Here is a 23,447-nt window from a genome sequence, read left to right as displayed (position 1 = left end):
TCAGGGACCGGCAACATACGGCCCGCTGGCCGGATTCGGCCCGCGGACAGTTTCCTGACTCCTGGGAAATTCCCCACTGCTTGCTTAAACGTTAAATTTTAGTGACTGCATGTTATTATTATGACGATTCTTTTAAAAACTAAAACACGGAAGAATTTGATCCCCAAAAAATCAACATTTTGACCAATTTTTGACCTAAGGTATGCAAATTAGGTTTTTCCCATATATTGTAATAATTATATTACTTATTTTCATTTCTGACTGGAAATGTCTTTCCTTACGAAGTAGTTTGGCCTGAAAACACTTTTTGAAATTTTAAAATGAAAAAAACTTTATTGAAACGAAATCTCACCGTATGAAGAATTCCAGTAATTAAATCACGTATGATGGTAGAAATAATTACAATTTGTTGTAGTACAACGAAAGATACTTTCCTACATCCCCGGGTAGAAAGTGTCTTTCCCTACTTAGTAGCTTGTCAAGAATGGAGAAAGGACGTTCAACAGCAGCAGCTATTGGCTGACCACACTGAAGTTGCGCGTATACTGCTGGTGACGCACCGTGTTGCTTCATTCTGACAATGGTGTCTACATCACAATTTTTCATCATGCGCTTCTTGGTATAAGAGCAATGCACTGCCGACGCAGTCTTGCTTGAGTTGGGATATTGCGTTGGGTTAAGCATAACATCATGTCAACCTATTTGATTCGTTGAATTGTTTTTGATTCACAATGAGCATAGAATGGGCCGTCTATAACGGTAGGTCGATAAAGTTGGCTACAAGCTGTAAAATGTCAAATGATAAGTTCACCGACAGTGCAGAATCTACGATACAAACGAAATGCGGGTTGCGATAGTTTTTGACTTTGTAAACAATTTTGTCATATTTTGACCTAACGCTACAATTCTGACTAAATTCTGACTGTTTTTACATGTAAAAAAAATCGCCCTATTTATTGTATACGTGTGTGCGCAGCGTGTGAGAGTGGAGCTTATGCGTAAGTTCATCGACACGAGAAGACTTGAATTGTCGGCATTTATAATGTACTCAACGCCAATGAATTGATATCTTGGTAAATTTGGGGTACCGGGCTTAGCAAACGCCTGGAAATCTTAATTAAGAATTGCACCGTGTGTTAATTGATCAGAGAGAAGCATACATGGTGACGCCTCTATTACAATTTTGTTTCCATATCCGCATTGTCTTCGTCATTATCGGCTAGAAATGGCTTCCAAGTGACATTGCTGTCGTTAAAGCACAGTCAATGTATACGATTTATTCCTTGTATATGTGGATAAATGGGCGAATAATGTGTCTATTCAGCAATCCGGCCCACCAGGTACCTAATTTTCCTATATCCTGCCCGTCGACTGGTGAGGTTGTCCGCCCATAATGCTTCATCTTTTCCGATTAAATAAAAATTATTGTGTTGGTTCGGAATTTAATACAGTTAGTTTCGATTGTTTTCTAATTCTAGTTCCCCTTTTTGAGTAGTGATCAGTAGATCTTTACAATGAACAGTTGCGTATTCCGAATATTCAGCACCTTGTAAAAATTCGTCTATCACTGAATTTTGGACCTAATCTACCTCATAAAATCCACAAATGAACATGAAACTACTGCATTTCACTACAATGCGACTATTAGTTGTCATAAGTCTAAACTGCAGAACGGGCTTGATAGCACTTAACACATACTCACTATCCTTAAATGCACAGCAACAAACTTGTCAGTAAATTTCAGTGAATTTATTTATTGTAGTGTTGAACTTGATGTTTGTGAATGAACGTTATTGGGCTAACGCCATTTCTTCAAGGACCATGAGCAAGAAATAATATAAATAGCCGAGCTAGGCTGATAAATGGATTTCACATTCTTGAAATGTGGTTTAGTGAGATTTACTCCATCAATCCTGTCTTATATTTTGCTACAGACTTAACACATTGGAAAAAGTATGCTAGATTTTGATTATTTGCTGCACCAGATCGGTGGTATTGGCAGATATCAAACACTCATTTTCCTGATGATTTCTTTCTACGCAATACCATCCGGTTTGAATACACTATCGCCCGTGTTCATTTCGTACTCGCCTGCGTTCAGGTAAGAACTTGCTGTCATTTATGTAACTTTTGTCATCACTGATATATGCATTTATCTGGTGCAAGTTGTCTATGGCTGCTTAGTTGTCCAACAGCGACCAGCGAAATTAAGGGAAATCATTGTAATGCCGACTGGTTATGGTGCTGTTTTATATAGTTTTTACATTCGCTGCTAATTCGAAAAATTATCAGATTCAAGTTTTCAAAGAATTCTTAAATTACACCAATTCCTTTTGTGAACACAGGCATTAAGATATCGTTCACATTCCATATGATTACAGCGTTCGAAATGCAATTGTTCATACTCGAGCAAGTAATATCTGTTAGGCCAGGGGTCACCAACTCAAAACGGGTTGCTGGCCACTTTTCAAATTTCGCAGCGGCCGTTGGCCGCATGAATTACAGATCGGTATGAAATAGACAACCATGTTTGAACAGTTTTACGCTGCGATATCTAACATGAGTGATGGGCATAGTGACCACAAAAAAAGTCATATTTTATTAAACGAATACAAATAGGCCTACATCATAAATCATTATCACCAAATCCATTTTATTTTGAATTCTGAGCTGTGCAGCACGATACCTGGAAACGGGTTTCCGCGACTAAGGAATCGATATTGGGGCTAGCGAGGTACGTCACTAGCTGAAAGACCATCGCTACGTAAATCTTGATCTCGTGAAGCTGTTTTCTGAGCGCCTCGGTCGGCCGCCTTTATTTTGTACAAGCAAGCTAATGAAAAGCTAATGCAGCTTATTAAGCTAATAAAGCTAATGAAAAGCTAATTAAGCTAATGAAAAGCTAATGAAGCTAATGAAGAGCTAATTAAGCTAATGAAAAAGCAAGCTAATGAAAAGTAAGCTAATGAAAAGCTAATGAAGCTAAGGAAAAGCTAATTAAGCTAATGAAAAAGTAGGCTAATGAAAAGTATGCTAATGAAAAGCTAATGAAAAGCTAATTAAGCTAATTAAAAAGTAAGCTAATGAAAAGCTAATGAAGGTAATGAAAAGCTAATTAAGCTAATTAAAAATAAAACTAATGAAAAGTAAGCTAATGAAAAGCTAATGAAGATAATGAAAAGCTAATTAAGCTAACAACTATGATGTAGCACGGGGGCCTTTCGATCCGCTTGGCGGGAGCAGACCTTTTAACGTGGCCCATGCATTTTAAAGGAGAGTTTGGAGTTTGAAAATTTTCGAGCTCGCCTATACTTTAACGTGGGCGACATAACTGCCGCAACTTTGCCGCGCGTCGCCTTACCCAAAACACGCGGCCCTATGGCAAACCGCCTATACTTGCTCGGATCGGTCCAGATTTCGTGTGAGCCTAGTCGTGGGAGGTGTTTGTACGAGAAAATTTTTAGAAATTTTCCGAAAAATCTTTCGGACTTCAACTTCAGCGTGCGCCGCTACGACCGATAGCAGAAAGTCGGGAATCGACAAAATTGAAAAATCATAAAATTTCTGAAAAATCGACCGAAGTCCAACTTCCCTATACTTTAACATGGGAACGAAATCGTAAAAAAGTTAAAGTCCGAACATTTTCCCCCTCGAAACACCCCTAGTCGCGTTGCTCTTCGTATTTCAAGACACCCTGTGAAAGAATTATCCGGATCGGACAAAGGGTATGGCCTCCAGAGCCGATCGAAAGTCGCTTTTTTGGGCCCTTTGATCGGACATAAATCGGCTCCGGATATCCCTATCCAGATAATTTTTTTCTCCGGCTTTGCCTCTTTGCGGCGCTTCCAACGAGGGGTCGAGCTTGGGGCTGTGCCTCACTGGAGCCGAGCTATAACGCGAAACGCCATATCTCGGCTCCTGTGCGTCGTAGAGCTAAGCGGATAGTCGATTCGAGCTCCTAATAACAGAACGAGGATAAAAATCTGAAATCTTTCTGCGACCTCTTAGAGCAGTGGTTCCCAACCCAACCTTTTTCGGTGGCAGGGCCAAATTTAGAGTTTCAGAGTACGGTTGGGGCCGCACGAATACCAGGGCAATGAAAAGAACCCAAAATAGTCACCAAAATATGAAAATTGGCATTGGTCCGATCATTCGCTTGACGCCATTGGCCATTGTGTTGCCGCGCTCCCGTTGTTCAGAACAATCAACCTTTGCTGGCTATTTCGGGGTAGTTTTATTGCCCTGGCGAGATTTCAATTCGTATTTTGGGAATCAGTGCGACACTTGCTTTCGATAAACACCGACATATCAAATTATTCGGACGCTTGGGAGTCGAGCTATAGGACTACCAATTATGCTGCTTTTGCCGGCTAAGCAGTACGCATCTCGGCGTACTCGATCGTGAGTCACTGGGTTGTAACCAAGTCACAAAGCTCCGAGTCACATGTCAATCTCACTGTTATAGTTTTGACTCGAGTCAATTCGAGTCATTTTCAATTCACCACCGAGGCAAGTCCGAGTCCAAGTTATCGAGCAGAGGTTCGACTCCGAGTCATGTTATTATAACTCGAGTCCGAGTCCAAGTCATTGTGTTAACTGCTCAGTTTCCAGTTAAAGTCTTGGTAAACCCACTTTTACAACTCAGTTTGATGATATCGAATGGTTCGCATTTATAATATACTAATTTTCATCCCTTTAACAGTTTCTGGTCGCATTTTCAAGTACCAGTACCAATAGACGAAATCCCAATAAGGTGGTTACTTTACTGTTCTTCGAAATTACCATGAAATGTCGGTCTTGGCCGTCTGAGTCTCGAGTCATATGACTTGGTTCGAGTCATGCGCAATGACTCGAGTCCAAGTCGAGTCATTTCCCGATTTTGAGAAAATGACTCGAGTCAAGTCGAGTCATCAGAAAATCGTGACTCGAGTCTGATTCGAGACATTACAACCCTGGTGAGTCACTTGTTGCACATCTATCCGTAAATTAGTTATCAATACCAGGGGCCGTAACAGCACTTCGTCAGGTCCCCCTAAAACGTTGCTCTTGGGCCCCCCATAGGGTGATAAACCGAACTTCGAAGCCCCCCAGCCCCCCTCAGGCTTGATGGTTGTTTACCGCTATTTATCATCTAAATCGGGTGTCCGTTTCAGGCAGCTTCTCTCGACTAATCGCGCTAAGCGCAAAAAATTTCTACAATTCATGATTGAATCAGTCAATATAATCGGGAATTGCATATATATTGGTATCAATTTTTATCCTCTATCTGCTCACGTACTCAGATTGACCGGTTGAGCCAAGTGAGTTGTGTTTCAAAAGGTAGGACCACTCAATAATAATTAAACATCTTCGGGCGTATACCCGTTGGCAGGAACGAAAAAGCACTTCGTCAGGCCACCCAAAACACCTAGGTCTTGAGCTCCCATAGGGTGATAAACCGACCCTACGTCCCGTTGTTCGCTTCTGTCACGAAATCAGGATCCCCGTTTAGTGAGCCAGCGTGGAGCCCGAAAATTTTGGATAATTCAAAATAAATTAGGTCAATAAGATCTGGAATTGCATATATATTGCTATCAATTACTTGTCCTCTCTGCTCACGTAATCAGATTTGCCGGTAGAGCTGAGTGAGGTGTCTTGGAAACTGTAGGGCCCGTAAATAATGATCAAACATATTCAGACGGGCGAACCCGTTGGTACGACTTCGTTACATGATGTTATTTCGTGACCTCCAGTCTGCTATATCAAAAAATATAGAATCGCTCAAACGTACTAAACTAAAAAAGGCACACGATTTCAAATTGGTAGTTCCTGACTGGCATATAATTCTTCCCTGCGGGATGGTAGCCTATTTGTCTCGTGAGGTTCAGATTGCAAAGACAGGAACATTTGGCGCCAGTCATTTAGGCGCCTATGGTCAATTATACCTATATGTATTTTTATATACATAACGAAGTTCTCGGTCAGCGTAAGGGCAGTCCTTTTCGGCCAAGGTTTTCTCGCTGCCGATCATTCTGGCACACTTCTTGGAGGCGCATGTTACATGGCCTAAAACTTTATATGTCTTCGTGCGTCGTGGCACGGTATTGGCCTACGCCGATATGCCCACTTCTATAAATCTTGCGCATTTTATCTTGGTGGAAGAGTACCCAATAATTAACGTACTTGGAAACTTGAAATCGCGCCATTTTTGAAAAAGTTGCAGAAAATTTCATAAAATACTCTATAATTTATGCTAGTTCACTAAATAATTTTTGGCCTCCTTCGAGCTCGCTCCCCCCAATCGGGGGGCTTGGGGTGCGGCAGTTACGGTCCTGTCAATACCTATATCTATACCTATATCTATAAGTAATACTGCTCGTTCAACTGCAAAGTTGGGGCACATTGCATTGAAACAGCAGTGACGTAATCTTAGCAGTCTACTCACAACTTTCCAGCAATCCTAATTGAAAACTCCAGACTCCAACCCAAGCAAGAGTATTTTATAAATATATTTTTTTTTCATATATCGATTTCTCAATATTTTCGTGGGGGCCGCAAGAAGGCTAGCTGGGGGCCGCGGTTGGTAATCACTGTCCTAGAGCTACGCCGACGGTACCGGCGTGTTCTACTACGTCCGCTGCGTCGAACGATACCAGAAAAGTGGGAATCGAAAAAAAAATTGAAAAGTATTTTTTTTTTCGAAAAAACGACCAAGTCCGACTTTGCTATCCTTTAACATGGGGACGAAATCGAAAAAAGTGAAAGTCCGAATAATTTCGAAAATTTTATAGTCCAACTTCCCTATATTTTAACATGGGGACGAAATTGAAAAAAAGTTGAAGTCCGAAAAAATTTTCGGAAAATTTTTTAAAAATTTCTCGGACAAACACCCCCCACGACTAGGCTCACACGAAATCTGGGACCGATCCGAGCAAGTATAAGCGGTTTGCCATAGGGCCGCGTGTTTTGGGGTAGGCGACGCGCGGCAAAGTTGCGGCAGTTATGTCGCCCACGTTAAAGTATAGGCGACCTCGAAAATTTTCAAACTCCAAACTCCCCCTTGAAATGCATGGGCCACGTTAAAAGGTCTGCTCCCGCCAGGCGGGTCGAAAGGCCCCCATGCTACAGCATAGCTATTAGCGTCATTAGCTTTTAGCTTCATTAGCTTTTCATTAGAGTACTTTTCATTAGCTTACTTTTTCGTTAGCTTAATTAGCTTTCCATTAGCTTCATTAGCTTTTCTTTAGCTTATTTTTCATTAGCTTACTTTTTCATTAGCTTTTCATCAGCTTACTTTTCATTAGCTTACTTTTTTATTAGCTACATTAGCTTTTCATTAGCTTAATTAGCTTTTCATTAGCTTTTCACTAGCTTAATTAGCTTTTCATTAGCTTAATTAGCTGCGTTAGCTTTTCATTAGCTTGCATGTACAAAATAAAGGCACCCCCTCGGTCTCGGTAGTGTTTGAGCAATTGCACGTCAATATGCTCGCGCCCATTCATATCAGCTGATTCTTCCTCAGTGGAATGCTGTTGCCATCGCCAAAGCAGTTTTAGCTAGTGACGAATAGTGATGTTGGGCAGAAGAAAATAGCTTATTCGAAACAAAAACAACAATATGTTGAAACTATAGTCAATTTCGGCATATATAAAAATGGTTTTCTTAGCTTTTTTCCGAAATATCAAATCAAGTCGCGGGCCGCAAAATATGACCCCGCCGGCCACCTATATGGCCCGCGGGCCGCGTGTTGGTGATCCCTGTGTTAGGCCCATAGCATTCAGAAGTCTACATAATACTCTAATGTTCATTCAATCTACATGTAATATCTGATGACATATCGAATTAGGTTCTTTTTTTATTGCCGACATCACCGTGATATTAGTCGGTTACGAACACTCACTTCTACTCGGTAGTATGTATACACCCTGCAACTTATTAAGCAACTCAGGGATTCATGTTACAATTCAACATTCATCATGTAAATATTGTAGTGAATGATTTAGCTAGATCCATGTTTTTCAGCCTTATTTCTTGTAAAATAAATTTCATTCGCACAAACTAACTGAAAATTGTTAGACAAAAAGAAGATGAAGATACTTAGGCTAACAAGATTTTGTTCACGTGTTCAACAAATTGGCTGCTATGTAGCTTGAGCTATCAAGTGTCTCATTAAAAAGGCCACTTTTATCGCTCGTGTTGATTTCAACCATTTCACTAAAACTCTTCTCAGCCAAACAAGTTGTTGGGTTTTGTGCAAGAACGTCCGCTAGTGATTGAATGACCAGGTCCTAAAATCTATCCAAGATAAAGTGTATTTTTGACGAGGGAATATTGCTTGCTGGCAGAAATCGTTTTTGAGAGCTGACGCAAAGGTCCCGGAGTCTCCAGTTTGTCGAAAGGTTGAAAAACTAACAAGTTTGTGTTGAGGCTTTTGCCTTATGTCTTGGAAAATATAAGGTCCAAAACGATTAAGGAGCGAAGGCATAATAGAGCTCGCTACCTTGCGATACGTTGCTCCAACTTGTCTTCCGATTATTTTCGATTTCCCATTTTCTTTCTCGCGAGTAAATGAGAAGAGCAAATAATCTCACGGTACCGTGTGTTCTGCTCTTAGCTTAATCTAACTTGAGAATTCATAACAGTTTCATAACGATAAAGCAGCTTTTTAGACTACTATAAAAATCGGAGATTTTGTAGCATCTCGCGACCCGAGCCTCATTCATGGAAAGGGATTCTTTTTAAATATTACTGTATTGTACTACGATTTTACGGATATGTATCACATACAGAACGCGTACACCACACTTTTATACCCAGCGCAGCTCTACAAAACATGTCTGACGTACGCGATTTCAAATTATGGTGAATTAAATACCTCTACGTGTCGCAGTTGTACTACTGTGCTCAGATTGCAAGAACGAGACATATCCGTGCCGACAACGGAGCATATCCATATGGAAAGGTTTGGACATCCAGCATCGGTCATTTTTTTGGCCAAGGTTTTGCCGCCGCTTATGTTTCAGTGACCTCATTTTATCAGTGGTTTGTCGGCCAAAACTTTACGCCTTATTCATGTACCCCGACGCAGAGGTGGTTGGCCTCGAAATGAATGAGTCTCATAGGCCTCAACTCGCTCGTTATTTCATCCCAACGGTCTTCGACCACGTTCTCCTGAAAAACCTATCGCACAAATCTTATCATGAATTCTCATGATAAAGCCATATTGTCTGCGTGTCTCGCTTACTGGCTACAGTACCCAACACAGTGACCTTAAATATGTAAAAACTGAACAGTTGCTTCAGTTGCTGTTGATAATTTAAGTAAGATATAGGCTCGGTAATCCTGACGATATTTTCTTGGCCAAACTCTGCAGTTATTGCTAGCCTTTACGTTGCAAATGGAAGTACCGTATTAACCATTGCCAGCGCGGGTACAATTGTGACCTGCGCCGGCTTGTTGTTGTTGTTTGGGGTATTTATGGTGTTTGTCGAGTACAATAGGGATTTACACTAGACCAATATTCGGTATTTTTGATTCCGTAACAGCCGCCTTGTAGCACGGCCCAATTCTAGGGGTTTTGTAAGACACCGCTTTCGCGGATGAGATGGCGAGGAGGAGCCTAGATAAACCTCAAACACTTAGGTAAGAATTCTGGAGTCGATCCCGGTCGGACTCGGACCCACGGCCCATTGGTGTTGTAGCTGACGTAGCTAGCTGTGGATTATACCACTACGCTATCTTGCCACACCAGCGCAGGCTGTATTAATATTCAAGTTGCGAACTCGATTTGAGAGTTCAATTATTATGTTCTAACCCTGCAGTGCTGCCTTCTCCTAAATTTTACAAGACTTGCGTAAACCACAAGAAAAGTAACAACACGAAAACAATTCGTATATTGTTTATACGCGTCAAAGTACATCAATTTATAATCAGTGTCTTGCAAAATGGCGAAGTACTTGTGCAATCGCTAAATAGCCGCGAGCTGCAGTTTGCCCACCCCTGGATTATAGTATAAATATAACTGAGATCGCTGATCACGTGATATGGCTTGAAAGAGTTGAAATGGTTGTTGAAACATTAATGCGAAACCTCACAAAACGAAGGAGCAGAAGTTCTACTGTAAGCCATCATCAATACTCACACTTTGGCAGCACACGTACATCGTAGTCACTTCAATAATGGCTGATCACATACACTAAGGTTACCATACGTCTTCCTATTTCGATTTCTTTAAATATGTCCTCCGAGGACGAATATATGTCCTCCTTTTTGGCAATTCGTTCTCCTTTACAGCTTTTAAAGGTAAGATATTGGAGAGATTTGAGCAGGGCTGTAACCAACTGACAAGGCTCCGAGTCACAAGTCTCACTTTTATAGTTTTGACTCGAGTCAAGTAACTAACTGCAAGGAGTATGCGACCGACCTTCATTTTCTACTTTTGAGATACGAAAAAGGACGATTTTCAAACGTTTACAAAGCTATAATACCTTTAAAAGAGGACATATGGTAAGCCTAAGTAACAGGATTTGGAAATCACTACTTTAAAAACGTCTGCCACCATAGCATATGCGCCAAGACTCACCTCTTTGATAATATTTCGAGTCGTGAGTCCATCGGAAGCCGGTGCAGAGACCAAAGTCGGTCAGCTTTATGTGACCGTCTCGGTCTATTAATATGTTATCTGGTTTGATGTCCCTGAAAATGAGAAGTCTTGTCAGTTTCCTGTCGCATAAAGAAACCGAACTGCTGCTTTCGCCCGTAGGGAAGCTGCACAGAAAAAAATTGACTATAACCCCGAGTCGAAACCGAACTGCTGCTTTCGCCCGTAGGGAAGCTACACAGAAAAAAATTGACTCTAACCCGAGTCGAAACCGAACTGCTGCTTTCGCCCGTAGGGAAGCTACACAGAAAAAAATTGACTATAACCCCGAGTCATTTTCAATTCGCTACCGAGTCAAGTCCGAGTCCAAGTCATCGAGCAGAGGTTTGAATCCAGGTCACGGTGTTATGACTCGAGTCCGCGCCCAAGTCATTGTGTTGACCGTTGAGTTTCCAGTTAAGGTCTTGATAAACCCACTTTTATAACTCTGTTTGGTGATATCGAAGGGTACACATTTATATTATACTAATTTTTCTCACATTTAGCAGTTTCTGGTCGTATTTTCAATTACCAGTACCAATAGACGAAATCCAAATAAGTTGGTTAATTTACTATTCTTCAAATTACAATGAAATGGCGGTCATTGCCGTCCGAGTCTCGAGTCATATGACTTGGTTCGAGTCATGCACAATGACCCGAGTCCAAATCGAGTCAATACACAGATTGACTCGAGTCGAGTCGAGTCATTTCCGTAATTTGAGAAATTGACTCGAGTCAAGTCGAGTCATCAGAAAATCGTGACTCAAGTCGGAATCGAGTCATCACAACCCTGGATTCGAGTAGACATGCGCATAAATGACGCTAAGTAGGAAATTCGTGGATCGAACGAATCTGACGACCTTTTTTTAGTCAAAAGAAAATTTGTATTTCGGGAGTTCAGCCAAAAATTTGACCTTTTTTTCAGTCAACCAACCATAAAGTCGGGAAAATATCCCATTTTTAAGGATTTTACTCCAGTATTGTAAGTCTGAAAATTTCTGAAAAAGTGTCCTCCTTTGCCGATGTCAAAATATGGTAACCATATTATAAATCAAGTGGATTTGTTTCAATTGCACGTATTCACGATCCGCAGGTGTCTGATGCCGCCATTTAACAACAAAACGATGTATCCAGCCATGAATGATTCGCTTCTCATGACTCTGACAACGCCGCTGGATAGCGAAGGAGAACCAATTGATCCTTGCGTTAAGTAAGTATCCTATCCCATAGCCCCCAATGAGCCTATTGGGAATATCAATTAGGCCTAGTTTTATTCATGAATTATAAGTTTAATAATGTCTTATTCAACATATGTTCGTTTCACTCGTATCTTATTTATGTCTTCAGTTAATTATTATAGAACTGATTGATTAGTTTTTACATTCATTGGGACGTAACGTAGTTCATAGTTGTTAGTGCTAATTATAGTATTGGCTGTTTTTGTTCCCTTTGTTATCAACAATGCCTCAAGACATTGGGCGAAGACGAATTTCTCTGATGAGTAGCGGTTCTCTACTCAGCAATGACTTCGTCAATCAACTCACGCCAAAAAGTATTCTCACACTCAACTGCGATCGGATCAGCACTCAAATTTAAATTAGCTCGCCACCAGACTTAAGTGTCAATTTTCACTATCGAGCTGCCAAATTCAGGCTACGTTCGCCAAATACCGGACTTCCGGTACCGTCGTATAGGAAAATCGCAATTTCATGATGAGGTTTTGCTGTGCGAATGACATTAGAGGTTCTTCGACGGGTTTTGCCTTTATAATTGCATTTATAATTCTCTTCTCTACCCTTTCGACTTTTCGTCGTGTCCTATGACATTTCGGTATACCGGAATGGTAACTTATGTTGTCTCAATGCGCTAGCATCGAGTTCCGTTGTGTGAAGGAGCCAGATGGCTAGGGTTGCATTCAAAACCAAAAAGCAATTAAGCAAACATGTTTAAAACAAGCCCCGTGTTTAAAACATGTTCCTTCAAGCCATGACGTGACAAATATCCAATTGTGACATCATAGTGGATTGACATTGACAATCCCCCAAAATCAGCCATGAATTTTGCATTGTGACGCAACTAATCGTCTGGCAAAACGAGAGTGAAGCCAAGAAGAAACAGCCAGACAGCATTGTTGCGTCACAATGCCAAACTCGATCAAAATCAAAATTCGAGGCTGATTTTGGAGGAGTTCAGGCCATTGAGCGGAATAAAATTTATTTTCTCGTAATCAGTACAGCAGCAGCTTTCCATTGATATTCGTCTTATCAAATTTAGCGCTTGGCAAGTCGGTCAAAAATGGCCTTCGGTCAAATGAAAAGTATGATCAATCAATCAATCATTTATTTTGTCACACCAGTGAAAATCCGGTACGGACCAGGATGACGACGAGGGCCGCAAGGCCTTAAGTACACAGTCGCCACCTGTAGGAGTATAACACATTACAATCATTGGCGCATAACAAATGAAAATGAATATACAAAACTACAAGAAATGCAGAGATAAATTTTTACAAGGATACATCGAGCTATATGTATAATACAGTGCAGAACTGTGTTTGCATCAGTTGCAAATCTCACGGTACTTAAAAACACAAGACAGTAATTTCATTATCGGCATTTAGTCAGTATACTCATCCAATATATATTTCCGATAACGTTTTTTTAAATAGATGGTCGGGCAGATCTCTGAGGTCTACTGGTACAGAGTTCCAGGTAGCGGCACCAATATAATATAAACTTTTCTGGGTGGACGATTTAGATACAAGCGGAAGTGACAACCCATTTGATGAGGCAGAGCGAGTGAAGTGCGAATGTACCGAGACAAAAGTAGTGAAGTGTTTGTCAGAGAATGGTCTATTATGATGGAAGATATTGTGCATCATTTTCGCCCTTTCGTATTCTATGACGTCAGTCACTCTCAGAATACCAAGTTTTTTGTATTCTGGCAGCAATCTACAGCGGAAACCTACACCACTTAGTGCCGGTATAGCACTATTTTGCAGACTGCAGAGTGATAATGGGCTTACGATATGCGGCATGGGTGTGCCCCCACACACTCACACAGTATTGTAAATGTGAATGAAAGATCGAAAAATAAATCTATCGTAGACCATAACGCGATAATAAATTAAAGCATGACGTAACTCAGATGTAGTGAGCCGTTCAATCTCACTGTGTCCAATTGCTCCACACCATATAGGACACTATGTTTTCACAAATTGCTTTACAAGGTTTAGGTGGAGGAGAGGCATAAACCCATTGTCTGGGTTATTCAACCGAGTTTGCTTTACGTTTGTCTCTCCAACATCATATTTGTTTCGTTTTGGCCGTATTTGCTTTTTGTAGAGTTCCGTGGTAGCCCTAGTTTCCCAAAAGCAAAGGTGGCAAGGATACTTGGATATTCCCTCTTCCATACCCATCAAAATCGCTACCATACTAAAAATTATCAATTGCAAATCATAAAATATTCTATTCGAACCCTCAAAAATAAACCCCGCAAACAGAAGTATCTATAAAATGGGAAATATTGCAGAGAATACGTGGTGTTATGATATGCTTGATTGAGTCCGGCGATGGGTTCCTGTATTGTTTTCATAGCAGACATGCATGATATATCACTTCAGGTTTAGCTTGTAAAGGTGTCTGTCTAGGTCAGGGGTCGTCAACCTTTTGCTAGTCACGGGCCAAATTTCGAGTGTACAACTTTTTGGCGGGCCGGAATATTTTTTAATACTTTATTTTCCGCTCACTTCGGTATATTATCCTACATTGCTGCAATCTCAATCATACCAATCATAAAACACATTTATTTACACTTCAACAAAGCAGAATAAATATGACAATTGAAGTAGCTTGCTTTAGGAAAGGTTTTCAACTTCTGGTAACAGTCAGATGAAGCAAGAATCTCTTCGTGAATTTCATTGTTCAAAACTATTGCTCACATGCGTACGGTACGTGCTACCAAAAATCGATGCGATGTCTTTTGCATCGTTTGATAAGCTGGGATAAAGATCAATTTCAAGAACGTACTCTTTGTCAAAGTCATGCAGCGATATGCTCATTCCCCGATTAGCAGATTTATTTCAAATGCACCTCAACATCTCATGCATTCAGTGTAGCGATTTTGAAGCAGAAGAAGGACACCTTTATTGTCACACCCCATCGGTAAACCCTTCAAAAAGTATGGTACACCTTCGACTGCGAGATACACCCGGTTGATAAGCACTGATCTAGTCTACTCTAGACAATCTCCATCTCCTACTCCAGAGGTCTCAAACACGCGGCACGCCAGAGCATTTTGTGCGGCCCGCGACGACATTTTAGATTTTTAATAATTTGACGATTTATAAGTGTCACATAAATCTTTTCAGGTTATAAAGTCAAAATTCCCTCTAAAATTGCTCCGAAAGCCTGAAACTATTCGTCAAACTTCACTATCACATCCATTACAAACGCTACCATGCAGGGGAAGATTCACAGTAGCTGCAAAATTATAACCCGATGGCTTTCATGATGGCATCATACATTTGTCCGCCCATATGGTGTCTATATCTTATAATTAATATATATCCAGTACAACAACAATTCTATTCAAATAGTTATAAATGTGATGATTCTTTTCGTGCCAGGCCTAAATTGATACAAGAGCAAATCACATTTTGACGATGTGTGTTTACTGTCAGTCTGCTGGATCGGCTCACTTTCAATAGGACAATTCATTCCCGCCAAATAAGGCCTACTTGGAAAGACATACACTCTAAATTCCAAGCGTTAGATTAAAACACGAAATGACTTTTTTCCCTCTCTCGAGTTGCGTGATATCGAAGTAAACACCGTTCAAGCGAGAGAGCGAGGTCTGTTTTCGCGGGAGTGACATATATCGTGCTCATTCCTCATTTTCCTCTTATCTCCTAACATAAACTCACAAACGAAATGCGGTATCACGCGCTCGCTGGTGTGTCAGACGCGGGAATTCAGAGAGCGTTGATCGCATATTCTGTCGCATTTATCACGAGTGTCGAGTTGCGAGTCTTCTGTGCTAAGAGTCGAGTCGAGTGCGAGTATTATTAGTGATCGTACGTGATGGATTACGAATTAGCTGAATTCTTATTGGGAGACGGCATAGAACAAAGACATGTCGACGTATTGAAAGGTAAGTGTTAAGAATATCCATTACCTGAATCAAAGCTATAAGACAGTTCATATTTACTACCGATATGCCAAAGTGCTGTCTTCCATTTCAACAACTCGACTGTTATTCGTTAACGTGCAATAACGCATTTTGGTTCATTGTAAGCTTTCAGATGCAGATATAATACAGCACGACAACATAGCAGCACATGACCACGTTTTTGTAGCAATCGGCAGAATGCAAAATTGTACAGTAAAAACTGGCTTAAGTTCCTGACAAAAACAGTGTAGTATGGTATGATAATCCTTAACATTGGAATATAACATCATGAAAAAATTACTAATATTGATTTTATTTAATATAGAGCCCGCGCAGACAAAGTTCAGCAGCGCCCTATCGAGTCGGTATTCTGGCTCAAGCAGCTTTACTGTTGCGACTAAACTATTCATAAACTGAGTGATTCTGGGCTAACTGATGTTTTGTCATCCAATGTCAACTTGTTAAGTAGCATTTCTGCAGATACACTCATTCATCCTCAGATGCACTGTGCTTGTTGCAAATAAAGGAAGCAAGAAAAACTTCTTATAAGGAACATTTTGGTCTTATTGAACCTGAAAGTGTCGAATTTGGGAGATGGTTTGAAAATATTTTAACTCGAGATGGTTATATGCTCCAGACTGCTTCTGCATACTGCTACTTTGTACCTTTTATGCAGCAGTTGGAAGCACTGTTAATGTCACTGCCGAATCTCTCATTTCAAAGCCTACTCCGTTTCACGGGTGTCATACCATGACAGATGCTTACATGGAGATTATCTTAAAAGTAATCTTGGGATAGCCAGTCACCCTGACTGCCTGCTATTCTCCCTGTATTTTGATGAATTTGAAGTAGTTGATCCAATCGGATCCCACCGTGAAAAACACAAAATATCGGCATACTATTACTGGTCGCTTTAATGTTCTGTATTTTGAGTCCAAATTCAATGCATTTGCTGTAGCAAGTAGTCGCGTTGTTGAGTTTTGTAAAGTTTCCGACTTAACCTATCCACGGCCACAAATTAGTCCCAAAATTGGCGACATTCAGTATATTATAACCAAGTGTGTTGATCAGGTGTGGTGTCTTTACAGGTAGTCCTGCTAAAGCTAGTAGAGTATTTGCTCAACATGCCATACATTTGGAAGTGAAATGTATATTTGTATTTTGTTTTCTCAGAAAATGAAGTATGTAGCATGGTTTTCGGCTTGCTGGCTGATGAGGATTTCGTTAAAATGGATATCAAAGTTGGCTTGATGTGCCGTTTGATTGCCCTGAGAGATGTGAGTCCAAGTCGAGTCAATACACAGATTGACTCGAGTCGATTTATTATATATTTTGAGAAAATGACTTGAGTCAAGTCGAGTCATCAGAAAATCGACCCGAGTTGTTACAACCCTGACTATATGCTGCTTCTGCCGGTTAAGCAGTACCCATCTTGGCGTATTCAACAGTGAGTCACGTGTTGCACAACTATCGGTAGATTAGTTATCAATACCTATGTCTATCTATAGCTACTGCTCGCTCAACTGGAAAGTTAGAGCACATTGCATTGACACAGCAGTGACGTAACGTTAGCAGTCTACTCTACAACTTTCCTGCAATCCTAAGTTAAAACTCCAGACCTCGAGCCAAGCAAGAGTATTTTATGAATATAAATTTTGTTTGAATAATGTTTTCCAGGGAGAAGATGAAAGCAAAGAAGTCAAAAGTCTGCTATTTCTTCAGAAACAGTTGACTGACTTGCGATTAAGATCAAAGTCAACGTTGCTGGCTATCGACGCAAAACAGGTATAATTCTATAGAGGTCACAGGGGACCAAACAGTTACCCACTATGTGTAGCGGCAACATGTATTCTGCGAGAAGGTTTTGTGTGCATGGCCAGCGAGGTATAATTAGTGATAACATCAGGTGAAATTGTAAGGTCAACCAAAATTTGATCAGCCTGACTGCGAAATTTGGTAATGATTAAAACATCAGTTCTGACGTATTGTTGTACCCAGGGCCTGCCTCATTTACCGCAGATCTTGGTATATTCATGATCATGAAGTAGTATACTTCGTAGCAGATTTATTTTAACTTGAAATTTTTATTAGCGGTTCGCATGATTTATTGTCACTCGATTTATTGCATTCAGGCTTTCAGCCCCCTACTTCTCGTTAGCACAACACCGCGCTCACTTGCATGGACCATGTACATGGTTACCACAAAAGAAGTAACTAGGGTTAGGTTTAGATACAAGGGTTAGGTTTAGATACGAGCGTTAGGTTTAGATACAAGAAGTATTATGAACATAAACTTCATTTTATTTTGAACTATATATGAGCTGCGTACAATAACGGATCACGTTTTTCAGTGACTAATGAATCGGTATTGGGACTAGTCATGCACGCTAATAGCTCGAAGAATATTCCATCCTAAAGATTGATTATGGGAAAGCCCTAGGCCATTTTCTCGGCGTCTCAGTCTTGGCATAGGTGGTCCAAGTATATAGTCATCGTCAGACTGCCAAGTTTCAGGGTGCATTTTTGAGACTATAACATGCTAGGCATGGATGTGATCGCAAGAAAATTTGTTCTAAACCCCAACAAAACCTCTCTGATAAGCAATATCAGCAAGCTATTGGAAAATTGACGATTAAAATGGGTTTGCACAGTAGAATATTTCATCTCAGACAGCCATCTGTAAGTTTTAATAATTATGTAGTAAAATTGCTTTGTGAATTCCCTTTGCAAAAAAAAATGATATTAAATTATTATAAATTTTGCAAATTTGGAGGATTCGCAAAACTCTGGATTTGCTTTGTGGATCCCGGTTGAGAACCACTGTTGTATAGAAATGATTGAAACTACTTCGATACAAACGTTATTCTGAGCGTGCCCTTTTGAGCTTTGTGGATTGAAGTTGGAGCTTAGAGTGTTCTTTTTTATTCTTGCTCAGCAGCCCCTTGAACAGTCGTTTGATATGCTGACTATATGATTTATATGCATTCGTATTATTTCAGGCGCATGATGCTGAAGTTGCATGCTTGACATTGGATCCACCACACCTACTGATCGTCTGCCACGAGTCGGGCGTACATCAAGGATGGGCATTGGTTGACAATACCTCTATATCATGCACAAAAGGGCAAGGAATCCTAGGCATGGTCATTGACCTCATGTCTCGTTACTATGCCTGGGACCTTGGATACCCTAAAACGTTTATGGTCCTTGGATTTCGACAAAAGATGATGATCGAGGACGAAAGGAATGGTTTTCACTAGAACTCCAAATATGTTCAATTCGAAAGAACATACCGCGAAGCGTGTTAGTAAGATTGCCGGAAATGCAATAAGGTTGGTGGTTCACCAACTGGAGGGCATGTGCATCTGAAGGAGGCGCCTGTTGCCTGACATTTGAGCGCGGGACAGTATTTACTGTGCATGCAGCATAATAAAAATAACCGTATTTTGCAATAAAATTTGTTATCATTTCAAGCTCTGTGTCGTTTTTCAGCATGCCGGCGTAGCTATTTTCATTTTGAGCTCTGCGTCGGTATTTAACGCATGAGCGTTTAATTAAAACGCAAAAGTGTGAGACGTAATATGAGACACAATCGGACAGTTAAAAGGGGCTCACTTTTGGCGTTTAATTTTCCGTCTCATAAACGCTTTTGAAATTTAGAGTGTAGAATACCCCTATAAGTGCTGCGGTACGCGGCGTCGTCAAAACGGAAAAACTGGCCCGCGAGCACATTTGAGTTTGAGACATCTGTCCTACTCCAACCGCCTTCGTTTTGTGGCGTCACAATAGACTAATACGATGTATAGGCAACTTATATCATACCAATGCCGCATTCTTTCCGAGCAGTGCTGCACTGCTGATTGAAACTCACTGTGAAACGGCGGGCCGCATTCTTGTGATAACTAATTATTATGTCGCGGGCCGGACGATTTCGCTTGGCGGGCCGGATCCTGCCCGCGGGCCGTAGGTTGCCGACCCTTGGTCTAGGCTAGGTAGTCAGTCTTGCAGCTAGAATCTCGGTGATTATGATATAGCATATTAACTTTTAAAAGTGATTTATATCACTTTCGGATGCTTTATAGCCATTTCTTTAATTTTTTTCTCAAAAATACTACGATTTTCGACGCTTACTGGTCATAAGTAATAGGCAAAAATTGATTAGAATCTGGAGACAAAAAATGGTACATTGTGAATCATAGCCCTATCCTTATTCTAACATGAATTATTTGCGTCCATCATCGCCATATTACGTAGTTCAACGTCTACCGTTTTAAACCATTATTTCATGCTTTATGCCCTTTCGCTAAATTGAAGTTTCCGTTCATTACCACTTGGATCATGCCTAACCTTTTTGCAATTTTCTTGGTAAGCATGATATAGCTGAGTTCTGTTGCCAGTCATGTTAAACTCCAGGTTAAGGCGCTGAAACCACATTAGATTCAGAGTTAGCTAGGAAACGCGGCCGGGTCTGTGGCAACCAGATAGCGTTGTGATATAATCCACATTTGCAACACCAATGGGTTGTGGATTCGAGTCCGACCGAGTTCGACTCCAGAATTCATACCCAAGTGTTGGAAGCTTATCTAGGCTTCTCCTAGCTATTGCATCCAAATAAGCGGTGTCTAAATAATGCCTAGACATTGGCCGCGCTACAAGTCGGCAGCTGTGGAATAAAATAAATCACCGTTGTAGTCGACAAACACCATAAATGCCACAAACAACGACTGGAGCCTGAACAGGAATCCATGCCATCTTCCATAGGCGCCGACTTTTATTTTTACATTGGGTGGCGAGATCAAAAAAGGGTGGGGTTCGAAATTGTTTTAAATTTACCAAGTGAGCATCAATTTATTACGGTTAAGTACATGCGTAAATGGACGATAACACATGGATAGGACAACTAGACAAGCTTTATCGTGTTGGCGAATTCAAGCGTATAAGTGCGCGCGTAAGCTTGCCCGCGAGTTCAGGGGCTATAATTAGCGATTCCTCGATCCCCCCTCAATATCAACTGCGCCAACACGCGCGCGAATAATTGAATATGCAACCTCGGTTAGGACGAACTATTTCACAATTTAATACGATTGATGTCTGCTGTGGAATCTGTTCTGTAATGGCACCGATTTCAGGTATTTCAGACCGGTCGTATCTTTTGATAACTTGGCCTTAACACATATCGTCTGATGTTTTATTATTAGCGCTAATCAATTACGTCCGTTCGAGTCTGTTCGTGGCCAGATTCGAAGTAATCAATTTCACGCTGTCCGTCTTAAGCCAGTATGACATAACAATCGCACAAGGAGAGATAGCAGGCAAATTGTGGGAGGCCTGTAGCGGATGCTGGGATATCTTGATATCCCTGAACAAGTGAAGAGACGCTATAGTTTAGTCCGGCGAAGTTATCACATGCACCTGTCCTGATGTTGTAGACTAGATAGTTCTGGCTGGTAATGATATCAGGCGTAGTCTGGTGCACGTGATAGTTCAAGCCAGCGATTATTACACGCATACCTGCATGCGGACGCGTTAAATAAAACTAGCGACGATAGCGCACATGAGATGTCAATGACCCATTTCGCATACAAATGGTTCCCGCTAATTTGCAGTACGCGGCATCGATAATACAAATTAGTGAATTGGCATTTCAAAAGGACGGGATTTCTAGTTTTAAATGGGAAACTCCCTGGCTACGCACATATGGTTTTATTACCGACAACGCGCTGGTTAATATCAGCCCGATCAGCCAGTCGAATTTGATCGTGAAATGGTGCAATTTTAATTATCCAAGTCAAGTGTTATTGCAGCAAGAGCAATATGGGCGCATGTCGAGACACAAATCCTGTTGGTTTGAATTTCGATCCGCTATATGCTTGCGCCCGATAGAATCAGTATAGCAATAACGTTTATTGGAACATAGAAGGTTGCCGCTCAACCGCAAACTAATCGAATAAAATCAGTATTTGCACCACCGAGAATCTCGTGTTGCATCAATGTGTGACAACTTAGTTCAACGCCGTGCAGTATTAAAAACAAATCAGACAATGACAAGCGACGTCCAGGGAATACGAGGGTATAAAGCAGACAAGAATTAGTAGCCTACAAAGGATAGCAAACGAGAATGCGCGCATCTAATCAGCAATTGCTCAACTTGCGTACAGCACAATGGGGTTCCGAGTCTGACATCGCGACAATTGCTTGCTCACTATAACGACGTTTGAGCTTCATTGCTGCATTTTCCCATATAAGTTAGCAAAGCCTTGTTAGAGAAATATATGCGCATTTTGCGCAGGAATGACTTTCAAGTCACAGGCATACACAAACACACTGTCCTATTTCGCGCTCCAATTAAAGAGGCTATCACGAAACTAACTCAAGAATTATTCTGTGAACGAGTAAGCGCGCAAATAGAATTCAATTAGTAGAACGTGAATTCGCTCGTCTGGACGCAGAGGTGCTGGTGTTTCCCGGCGCAGGCTTGTCGAAATCGCCGTCGTAAACAAGGTCGCTTCGATTGTATGATTAGGTTTGATTACTAATCACTAGGGCGGTTTTTTTTTGACATGTCAAATTTTGTCAAAATTGTAGCGTTAGGTCAAAATTTGTCACAATTTTTCATAAAGTCAAAGGTTTTTTGACGTCTGCATTTCGTTCGTATCGTAGATTTTGCACTGGCGGTGAACTTATCATTTGATATTTTACAGCTTGTAGCCTATTTTATAGGCCTACCGTTGTAAACGGCTAATTGTCTGCTCATTGTGAATCATAAACGGTCAAATAAAACAAGTAGGTAAACATGGTGTTATGGTCAACGTACCGTAATATCCTAACTGAAGAAATAGTTCTTGCGCATTGCATCATTTTTATATTAAGAAGCGCTTGATGAAAAATTGTGATGTAGACAATATTGTCAGAATGAAGCAACACGGTGTTTCACCAGCAGTGTACGCACAACTTGAGTGTTGTCAGCCAACAACTGCTGCTGTTGAACGTCCTTGGCAAGCTTCTTAGTAAGGACATGCACTTTCTACCCAAGAATGTAGGAAAGTATCTCTCGTTGTACTACAAATTTTACCACTGGAATTCTTCATAGGGCCAGATTTCGTTGAGATATTGGTTTTTCCGTGTAAAATGTTGCATGTTTCCCAGCCAAAAACGATTTTTTCATGCCAAACTACTTCGTTAGGACAGTCAGTTCCAACCAGAAATGAAGATAAGTGGTACAATTTTAACATTATGTGGGAAAACACCTAATTTGCATACGTTAAGTCAAAATTTGGTCAAAATTCATTTTGTTTAAGTCAAAAAAAGTCAAAATTTAAATTTTTTAGGTAAAAATTTTCCTTTTTTTAGGTCATAAAAAAACCGCCCTACTAATCACGTATTACAATTTATTGGGGCGTTTTAAGCACTAGTTCCTCGTCCCCAACGAAGCTGTGTATTCAATTATTCGCGCGCGTGTCGGTAAATGTAGGTTTACCATATTTTGGAAAACTAAAAAGAGGACACTTCTTCAGAAATTTGAGACTTGCAAAACCGGAGTGGAATTCTCAAAAATCGGTGAATTTTTCCCACTTTGTGATCGGTTGACTAAAAAAAAAGTCAACTTTCCGCTCAGATCTCAAATCACCGTTTTTCACTCCGAAATACCCGCCGGAGCGTC

General features: G+C 40.7%; 1 protein-coding gene across 2 annotated transcripts in view; it reads left to right on the top strand.

Moving 5' to 3' along the window:
• Positions 1-1,786: 1,786 nt before the first annotated feature.
• Positions 1,787-23,447, top strand: part of LOC145456987 (organic cation transporter protein-like) — a 62,111-nt gene continuing 40,450 nt past the window's right edge. For both annotated transcript variants that reach the window (XM_080335137.1, XM_080335138.1), the window contains exon 1: positions 1,787-2,101. In XM_080335137.1, coding sequence (XP_080191263.1) covers positions 1,956-2,101 — 146 coding nt within the window. In that variant the 5' untranslated portion in view covers positions 1,787-1,955. The remainder of the gene's footprint in view (positions 2,102-23,447) is intronic.

The sequence above is a fragment of the Botryllus schlosseri genome, chromosome 15 (genome assembly GCF_051294905.1).
Source record: "Botryllus schlosseri isolate E-star chromosome 15, Bs_hap1, whole genome shotgun sequence".
NCBI lineage: Eukaryota > Metazoa > Chordata > Ascidiacea > Stolidobranchia > Styelidae > Botryllus > Botryllus schlosseri.
Note: the sequence above shows the minus strand (reverse complement) of the source record. Positions and strands in the feature narration are given on the sequence as shown.